The 10,642-nt window shown below is 43.4% G+C and overlaps 1 protein-coding gene across 1 annotated transcript in view; it reads left to right on the forward strand.

Moving 5' to 3' along the window:
- The window catches only part of LOC112264324 (trichorhinophalangeal syndrome I), a 232,848-nt gene extending 226,850 nt beyond the window's left edge, over window positions 1–5,998 (forward strand). Inside the window, exons 7-8 of the mRNA XM_042295166.1 lie at window positions 3,010–3,282; window positions 3,321–5,998. Coding sequence (XP_042151100.1) covers window positions 3,010–3,282; window positions 3,321–4,709 — 1,662 coding nt within the window. The 3' untranslated portion in view covers window positions 4,710–5,998. The remainder of the gene's footprint in view (window positions 1–3,009; window positions 3,283–3,320) is intronic.
- The last annotated feature ends 4,644 nt before the right edge of the window (window positions 5,999–10,642 follow it).

Below are 10,642 nucleotides of genomic sequence, written 5' to 3' on the forward strand. Positions count from 1 at the left end.
TGTTTATTTCATTTGTTTTACATTTCCATCATCACAACATTAGAGTCTATAATAGTGATTTGATCAAAATATTTCTGTTTCTTTTACTGTAAATATTTTTTTTTTTTTTTTTACATTTCTGAAAATAAAGCAATGTCAATTCTGTTCTTAATTTGTTTCGTTTCTTTCTCGTCAAAAAATAAAATAACCGAGAAGAATACCGTTAAAGTGTCACGTTCTGACCATCGTTCTTGTGTCTTTTCCCTGTTTTAGTGTTGGTCAGGACGTGAGCTGGGTGGGCATTCTATGTTGTGTGTCTGGTTTGTCTATTTCTATGTTTGGCCTGATATGGTTCTCAATCAGAGGCAGGTGTTAGTCATTGTCTCTGATTGGGAACCATATTTAGGTAGCCTGTTTTGTGTTGGGTTTTGTGGGTGGTTGTCTCCTGTGTCAGTGTTTGTACCACACGGGACTGTTTCGGGTTTTCATGTTTCTTGTTTTGTAGTCTATTTCATGTATAGTTTTGTTATTAAAAAGAACCATGAATTATAACTACGCTGCGTCTTGGTCCGATCCCTGCTACACCTCTTCTTCAGAGGAAGAGGAAGAAGAGAACCGTTACATAAAGTACCGGATCAATAAGCAGTATTAGTAAAATCTTAACGATACCCATCCCTAATCATGAGTCATCAAAGCCAAAGGAACTGCATAATATTTATACATTCTAAAGAAGGAAGGAAAGTAGTGTGGAAATCTACCAAAAATCTATTAGGCAACAATAAATGCAATCCCTTCTAGACAATTTCCTGGACAAAATGTTTCACTGTAATAGTGAAGGTGTAAACTTAGCAGTGGAAAACCTGAACAGTATATTTGACCTCTCAGCTTCCCTATCAAATAAAAAAAATGGCAAGCTGACAACCTAAGAAAATGAACAACAATGACATGGTTTGATGAAGAAGGCAAAAACCTAAAAAATAAATTGAGAAACCTATCTAACCAAAAGCATAGAGACCCAGGAAAACTGAGCCTACGCCTTCACTATGGGGAATCACTTAAACAATACAGAAATACAGTACGGGGAAAAAGGAACAGCACATCAGAAATCAGCTCGTAATTGAAGAATCCATAGAATCTAACCAATTCTTGGAAAATTGTAAAACTCTAAACAAACAACAACATGAAGAGTTATCTATCCAAAACAGAGATGTATGGATAAACCACTTTTCCAATCTTTTTGTCTCTATAACAAAGAACAAACAGCAGAAACATATACATGATCAAATACAAATCTTAGAATCAACTATTAAAGACTGCCAGAACCCACGGGATTCTCCAATTACATTGAATGAACTACAGGACAAAATACAAATTCTCCAACCCAAAAAGGCCTGTGGGGTTGATGGTATCCTAAATTAACTGATAAAATATTCAGACCACAAATTCCAATTGGCTATACCTAAACTCTTTAACATCATCCTCAGCTCTGGCATATTCCCCAATATTTGGAATCAAGGACTGATCACTCCAATCCACAAAAGTGGAGACAAATTTGACCCCAATAACTACCGTGGGATATGCATCAACAGCAACCTTGGGAAAATCCTGCCTTATCATTTAACAGCAGAAATGTCAAATTAGCTTTTTACCAAATTACCGTACGACAGACCACGTATTCACCCTGCGCAGTATGTGTAGGGAGCAGAGCAATGGAAATGTCCTCACCTCCATTTAAAATGTTCTCTCTCTCTCTCTCTCTCTCTCTGTCTCTCTCTCTCTCTCTCTCTCTCTCTCTCTCTCTCTCTCTCTCTCTCTCTCTCTGTCTCTCTCTCTCTGTCTCTCTCTCTCTGTCTCTCTCTCTCTCTCTCTCTCGTGTGCCCATTAGTTTGGGCTCGCAGTGATTTCTGGGAGATTTCCATGGAAAGTGGGGAACCGTTGGTATGAAAACATGTCTGTCGGCATTGCCATGTGATATGTCACCTGAGAGAAGTTGGTGGTAAATGCCAAACCCTACCTGTGGCAAGAAGGAGAGAAAATAAATAGAACAGGAAAAGGAATTGGAAGGAAAGGCCTAGGTGATAAATGAGGGCAAGAATGTTCATTTTTGTCTTCCATTTCAAATATGCCCTAAAGGTAGACAGACTTCCTCCTCCAGACGAGACTGGATGTTTCTGTATTTTTCAAGTCAATGCTTGGGGCATGTCATATCACACACAAACACAGAAATGACGAAGAAATTATGACCCTAAGCTGGCCACACAAAAAATATATTGTTTAATGATTTCTGTATTTCCCTGGTGGCTAAATAGATGAAGTGGCTAGTTAATGAGTGGATTCTGTAGGCTACATCTACTATTCTGTGGATCTTGTAGTAAAATAAAATGTGTTCCCATTTAAACAGTTGCGTGCCATCTGCAGTACAGCAACACTCCTGCAGTATTTACAGTAGGCCTTAGCCCCTTATTAAACAATGTGTGCTGCCCTAGGGCAAGGCTTGTCTGTGTGTCAGCGCTAGACGGAGGCCAGGTGCTTGTGTCTCCTGTCTGTCCAGCTGTGACAGGGTGGTGGCCGGGGAGCAGAGGGTGTAGGGGGTTACGGGAGGGGGGGGCAGTGGAGGACAGAAGAGCTGTAACTATCAGGATTAAGCTACACTGACTACAGCCTGACTGGCGGAGTCCCCTTTTGATATTGCACTCATTCTGGGATCATTTTAGGGCTTGATTCAATCCATATCGCAGAAGATCCGCAGTATAGCATGGTTGAAATTTAAAGGTAATTTTTCCGAATGGACCGACATATGCAGTGTTTACAGTGAATGCGGTCTCCGTGGACGCGGGAACATTGCCTTTAAAGTTTCAGTCACACTACAGCGACGATATGGATTGAATCAAGCCCTTAGTGTTGTGACATGCTCTGGTAATATTCTTACTATGAAATTCCTATTATTAAGGACATATTTACGTGAATGTTTTTATGCATAGCTTGATATATAAATACATAAATAAAATATCTATCTTTGTCTCTCACCAGACTCCCCGGCCGCTGAACATCATCAAGCAGAACAATGGTGAGCAGATCATCCGCCGGCGCACGCGGAAGCGCCTCAACCCCGACCCTCTGCCCTCCGAACCCGTGGGCTCCAAGCAGCGGAGGGTCAGCAGTGAGGAACGCCTCAACCCCGACCCTCTGCCCTCCGAACCCGTGGGCTCCAAGCAGCGGAGGGTCAGCAGCGAGGAACGCCTCAATGGCAGTCCCCTGGAGCGCCGGCCAGGAGAGGATGGGCCAGGCTCGGAAGGAGTGCCCGTCCCTCGTAAAGGGAGCCTCAGAATTCCCTGGGCCAGTACGAGGCCTGCGGGTCCTCTGGGTTCAAGGGTCACCCCAGTCCCCGCTCCACCCACTCCTTCCTAGTTAGCCAAACCCTGGAGATTCACAAGCGAATGCCTCCTTTGCACATACACAACAAGAACCCTGCAGAGGGGGGGGCGGAGGGGAACGGGGTGGGCTCGGCTGGGGTCCATCACACGGGCTTGGAGGGGAAGGGTAGCTTGTCCTCCGAGAGGGGTAGCCCCATCGAGAAGTACATGCGTCCCTCCAAACAGGCCAGCTACTCGCCACCGGGCAGCCCCATCGAGAAGTACCAGTACCCGTTCTTCAGCCTGCCCTTCATCCACAATGACCTGCAGAGCGAGTCCGACTGGATGCGCTTCTGGACTAAGTACAAGATGTCTGTTCCTGGCAACCCACAGTACCTAGGCCACATGTCTGGTCTGCCCAACCCTTGCCAAAGCTTTGTGCCTTACCACACCTTTAGCCTGCCCTCACACTTCCCTCTCCCGCCCTCCGCCGGCCCCGAAAGTGACATCCCTCTCGACCTGGCCATCAAACATTCCAAACCGTCCGCCAACGGCTCCACCGCCTCTGCCTTTACCGTCAAGGAGAGGAGTAGCGGCGCCTTGCCCACGGTCACGGCGGGGAAGGAGGATGAGAAGCATAGAGAGCAGCAGGAGAGAAGAGAGGAGAAAGTAGACGAGGGGGCATCCCCCCAGCCTTCTCCTCCCCCAGACGTTGCAGCCAAGCCGGAGAGGGTGGACCAGGGCACTCAGGATGAGCTGACCAGTAAGGAGAGGGTGGACCAGGGCACTCAGGATGAGCTGACCAGTAAGGAGAGGGTGGACCAGGGCACTCAGGATGAGCTGACCAGTAAGGAGAGGGTGGACCAGGGCACTCAGGATGAGCTGACCAGTAAGGAGAGGGTGGACCAGGGCACTCAGGATGAGCTGACCAGTAAGGAGAGGGTGGACCAGGGCACTCAGGATGAGCTGACCAGTAAGGAGAGGGTGGACCAGGGCACTCAGAATGAGCTGACCAGTAAGGAGAGGGTGGACCAGGGCACTCAGGACGAGCTGACCAGTAAGGAGAGGGTGGACCAGGGCACTCAGGATGAGCTGACCAGTAAGTGTGTCCACTGTGGCATCCTCTTCCTGGATGAGGTTATGCACGCCCTGCACATGAGCTGCCATGCTGACGGAGGGCCCTTCCAGTGCAGCATCTGCCTGCATGCCTGCGCAGACAAGTACGACTTCACCACACACATACAGAGAGGGCTTCACCTGCCCACCGTCGAGGCTGAGGCCGATGCTGAGGCCGATGCTGAGGCCGATGCTGTGGCAGATGCTGAGGCCGATGCTGGGGCCGATGCTGAGGCTGATGCTCCAAAGGATTGTGTGTGATTTTGGTGCATTACAGACTTGGACCTTAAACACAGGCATAGCAGTATGAAAAAGAACAAAATAAACGGACTAAAGCGTACTGTAATGATTGAATGAGAAGAAGACTTTTTGCTCAACGTGCCATGATAGCTTCTGTAGGGAACTCATATCATCTAAACATTTATATTGGACATAATACAGAACAAGCGATTGGCTGTTTCCTTTTTCTTCTTTTGTAAAGGAAAACGCTTTTGAAGAAAGTGGTACTACAAATAGACGCTTATTTTTAGTTTTTTTGTTGCTATTGTTTATTTTTTTATTCGGAAGTGTTACTTTGACAAGGCAGTTCGGCGAACAACAAGGTACATCTGCACGGGCTGAATGTTCTCTTACCTGGTTGGTTCAATGTTCCAAACGGAATGAGGAAGTGGGGAAACATTAGTCGTCTGTCATAATCTCCTTCACAGTGGATGGGCAGAGCGATGACTAGTGATTGGACCGTCCTCAAATAAACGTCCTCAGGGAACGTGGCTGAGTCAAACAACATATCCTACAGTGCTTTCAGTTGTATCGGTCTCCACTTAACATCCAACTAAGTGTCTATGTTTTAATGTATTTTAGTTATAGATACTGTTTGTTCGTTTTTTTGTTTTTTTGGGGGGGGGACTATTGTCACAGAACTTCCTCTAGACATTTTAAGCTGCTGCCTTAGTTGCTAGGATACAAACCTTATATCACTAAAGACATTTGGGAAGGAAGAAAAATGCAAAAAGCAATATTTTTTCTAAGTTGTTAACATGAAAAATTCATAATATCAGTGCCTGATATATTGAACAAAGTATTTTCTACCTGGTATGTTGATATGCAACATTGACTTTGCATTGAGTAAAGGGCCATGAGCTTCACTCTGTAAAACTGTTTACATTTGCAAATGTAGCAAACAAGGTAATGAAGCAAAATTCCTGCAATTCAGAGTATTTTTCTCTCATGTGGACAGGACAGGACGATCACGAAACAAAACAGAGGCCTTTTGTCAGAAGGTTGAATGGGAGATGAAATGCAGTCAAATGATTTGTTCTGTTTGTTTGAATGGCACAGAGGCACTATCCATTCCATGTCTTTCTTTGTGTGCTCCTGCTCGTACACTTTGAAATGCTTTATTGTCTATACAGATGCCCTGTATTGGACTTTGTTCATCCTGTATGTTTTTTTTAAGAGAAGCTGATATACTGTAGCTTGGTTATAAGAATTGTTCTGTGAGCTTTACAGCTTTGAGCATCATAGGTTTACACAAGGCCCTATTTTTTTGTATGTCTATTTCATTTATATATATATATATATATATATATATATATATATATATAATACTTTAATATTTGGCTTTTAGTCATGTTGGGACTTGATTTGAACATAGCATGAAATTCTACTTGTTCCATGTACAGGTGAAAAAGGTGCCTTTTGACAGAAAGAAGCCATTGAATATCAACAATGTTGAGTGTTTTGTTCATCAAATTAGATGTACTGCAACACCTCAACCTGGATTATGGCCTTGTAGTCCAAGCATTTGACATTATGTAGATAGATTAATACCATTTGAGCGTCAAAACAAATGTTACCACACAGCAACATTATCCCTCTATTTAGCTTGTTAGTACTTTGCTAGTGGACCACCTGTTTCACCTGTAAAAGACTCCCATTCATGTGTTTTCTCTCTCTCTCTCTCTCTCTCTCTCTCTCTCTCTCTCTCTCTCTCTCTCTCTCTCTCTCTCTCTCCCTGTCTCTGTCTCTATCTCTCTCACTCTCTCTCTCCCTCTCCCTGTCTCTGTCTCTATCTCTCTCACTCTCTCTCTCCCTCTCCCTGTCTCTCTCTCACTCTCTCTCTCCCTCTCTCTCTGTCTCTCTCGCTCTCTCTCTGTCTCTCTGTCTCTCTCCCTCTCCCTGTCTCTCTCTGTCTCTCTCGCTCTCTCTCTGTCTCTCTCTGTCTCTCTCTCCCTGTGTGTCTCTGTCTCTCTCTCTTTCCCTGTCTCTCTCTCTCTCTGTGTCTCTGTCTCTCTCTCTGTGTCTCTGTCTCTCTCTCTGTCTCTCTCTGTCTCTCTCTCTCTCTGTGTCTCTGTCTCTCTCTCTCTCTCTCTCTCTGTCTCTCTCTCTGTCTCACGCTCTCTCTCTGTCTCTCCTTCTCTCTCTGTCTCTCTCTCTGTCTCTCCTTCTCTTTCTGTCTCGCTCTCTTTCTCTGTCTCTCTCTCTCTCTCTTTCATTTGTATGAGCACTTCTTCCTATGATTCCCATTGCTGCTGAAAGGAATCAAACATGAGTTCAATCTAAACTGTCCATCCTCTGATGTACATAGTTATTTATACATGATCAGGGGATAATGTAATTAGAGTCTGCCGGGGATTCGGCAAGCAAGGATTTGTGTGAAATAGCGATGAAATCAACATAGCCTTAAAATGTTGCTACAAACGCCTCTCAGAAACAAAGAACCTGTAATAATAATACTAAAATCTTTTTAAAGAAACAGTCATGTGATTTCAAATAACATAATGAACAATTTTTGTTTTAAGTTTGAATTAGAAAAATGTTAACGCTTGCACTTCAGTTATTCTGTTTTATTTCCAAGGAAAAAAGATGATTGTGTTAAATTGTGTTATTACCATGCTGTACACAGGTACTGCAAAAATAGACGAAGACAAAGAAACAATATGGACAGACAGGAGTATCTGTGTGTGGAAGAAACAACATGGACAGACAGGAGTATCTGTGTGTGGAAGAAGAGACAACATGGACAGACAGCAGTATCTGTGTGTGGAAGAAGAAACAACATGGACAGACAGCAGTATCTGTGTGTGGAAGATGAAACAACATGGACAGACAGGAGTATCTGTGTGTGAAAGAAGAGACAACATGGACAGACAGGAGTATCTGTGTGTGGAAGAAGAGACAACATGGACAGACAGGAGTATCTGTGTGTGGAAGAAGAGACAACATGGACAGACAGGAGTATCTGTGTGTGGAAGAAGAGACAACATGGACAGACAGGAGTATCTGTGTGTGGAAGAAGAGACAACATGGACAGACAGGAGTATCTGTGTGTGAAAGAAGAGACAACATGGTCAGACAGGAGTATCTGTGTGTGGAAGAAGAGACAACATGGTCAGACAGGAGTATCTGTGTGTGGAAGAAGAGACAACATGGTCAGACAGGAGTATCTGTGTGTGGAAGAAGAGACAACATGGTCAGACAGGAGTATCTGTGTGTGGAAGAAGAGACAACATGGACAGACAGGAGTATCTGTGTGTGGAAGAAGAGACAACATGGACAGACAGGAGTATCTGTGTGTGGAAGATGAAACAACATGGACAGACAGGAGTATCTGTGTGTGGAAGAAGAGACAACATGGACAGACAGGAGTATCTGTGTGTGGAAGAAGAGACAACATGGACAGACAGGAGTATCTGTGTGTGGAAGAAGAAACAACATGGACAGACAGGAGTATCTGTGTGTGGAAGATGAAACAACATGGACAGACAGGAGTATCTGTGTGTGGAAGAAGAGACAACATGGACAGACAGGAGTATCTGTGTGTGGAAGAAGAGACAACATGGACAGACAGGAGTATCTGTGTGTGGAAGATGAAACAACATGGACAGACAGGAGTATCTGTGTGTGGAAGAAGAGACAACATGGTCAGACAGCAGTATCTGTGTGTGGAAGAAGAAACAACATGGACAGACAGGAGTATCTGTGTGTGGAAGAAGAGACAACATGGACAGACAGGAGTATCTGTGTGTGGAAGAAGAGACAACATGGACAGACAGGAGTATCTGTGTGTGGAAGAAGAGACAACATGGACAGACAGGAGTATCTGTGTGTGGAAGAAGCCAGTAAACCAGTGTGGACACGGACATGGCAAAAAAGGCAAATGTTTTGGTAAATTTTTTAACCGTCATTTTTTGAATGTTATTTCTTGTTTTTACACTTTATTGCATAGAAGTCGGGCTTAGATTGTTTGTTCCTTTATTTTGTTTTTTTCTGCTACCACCTTTATGTTTTGTGTTGTAGGGTTTTACATGCAAAAAAATGTAACAAAGATGGCAAAGATGTCTACATCTAAACTTGAATAATAATAATGATAATAATAATGAATAAAGTAATAAAACATGTTCTGAAATGTCTTTTTATTCAGTGGTGCTTCCCATTACCATGCTGTGATGTATATGTAGCTACATATAGCTAGCTCGCCACTACAGTCCCTGGTTCGAATCCAGGCTGTATCACATCTGGCCGTGATTGGGAGTCCCATAGGGCGGTGCACAATTGGCTCAGCATTGTCTGGGTTTGGCCGGGGTAGCCTGTCATTTTTAATAAGAATTTATTCTTAACTGACTTGCCCAGTTAAATTAAGGTAAAATACAGTTATTTGTAAACACACAAAAAAAAACATTGAACCAGAAGAAGTGGGGCACGGACTTGCATACGAGGGATCCCATGGTACCACAAGCTGAATAAAACCTCCGACCTCTCTCTCTCCCTGGTGAGACTATTGATTTGTACCCCAGTGTTTGCAGGTGTTCTAGGAAAGGAGTGTAATTATATTCCAGATTCCCACACAAGAGGGTAGACACCAGCCCCTGATTTATGGCCTGCTAGGGATGTTACTGTTGATTATGTTAACCTCTCTCTTGTATTCCATGGATAAGACACAGACAGATGTCAACAACAGGAAAGAGACATTAATTACAGTTATTTATTGTAAATAATAGCTCAGTTCTGGCCTACACTCTTGTAATATGATATTGTAAACTACTGAGATAGAATAACACACATACACTGGCTCTAATCAGAATAGAAAGAGGAGTGGGAGGCCCCGGTGCACAACTGAGCAAGAGGACACGTACATTAGAGTGTCTAGTTTGAGAAACAGACACCTCACAAGTCCACAACTGGCAGCTTCATTAAATATTACCAGCAAAACACCAGTCTCAACGTCAACAGTGAAGAGTCGACTCCGGGATGCTGGTCTTCTAGGCAGAGTTCCTCTGTCCAGTGTCTGTGTTCTTTTGCCAATCTTAATAATTTATTTATATTGGCCAATCTGAGATATGGCTTTTTCTTTGCGACTCTGCTTAGAAGGCCAGCATCCCAGAGTCGGCTTTTCACTGTTGAAGTTGAGATTGGTGTTTTGCGGGAACTATTTAATGAAGCTGCCAGTTGAGGACTTGTGAGGCGTCTGTTTCTCAAACCAGACACTCTAATGTACTTATCCTCTTGCTCAGTTGTGCACCGGGGCCTCGCACTCCTCTTTCTATTCTGGTTAGGGCTAGTTTGCGCTGTTCTGTGAAGGGAGTAGTACACAGCGTTGTACGAGATCTTCAGTTTCTTGGCAATTTCTCGCTTGGAATAGACTTCATTTCTCAGAACAAGAACAGACTAACGAGTTTCAGAAGAAAGTTCTTTGTGTCTGTCCATTTTGTGCCTGTAATCAAACCCACAAATGCTGATGGTCCAGATACTCAACTAGTCTAAAGAAGGCCAGTTTTCTTGCTTCTTTAATTAGGACAACAATTTTCAGTTGTGCTAACATAAATGCAAAAGGTGATTCTAATGATCAATTAGTCTTTTAAAATGTTAAACTTGAATTAGCTAACACAACGTGCCATTGGAACACAGGAGTGATAGTTTCTGATAATGGGCCTCTGTACGCCTATGTAGATATTCCATATAAATCAGCAGTTTCCAGCTCCAATAGTAATTTACAACATTAACAATGTCTACACTGTATTTCTGATCAATTTGATGTTATTTTAATGGCCCAAAAAATGTGATTTTCTTTTTAATAATAAAAAAAGGACATTTAAGTGACCCCAAACTTTTGTAGTGTATGTAACACTGGTAATGCAAAGCGAATTAAAATGATATATATATAGCTCACATGCGCCTCGCGACAACACTATGCA

This window comes from Oncorhynchus tshawytscha, linkage group LG13, assembly GCF_018296145.1.
Source record: "Oncorhynchus tshawytscha isolate Ot180627B linkage group LG13, Otsh_v2.0, whole genome shotgun sequence".
NCBI classification, from domain to species: domain Eukaryota; kingdom Metazoa; phylum Chordata; class Actinopteri; order Salmoniformes; family Salmonidae; genus Oncorhynchus; species Oncorhynchus tshawytscha.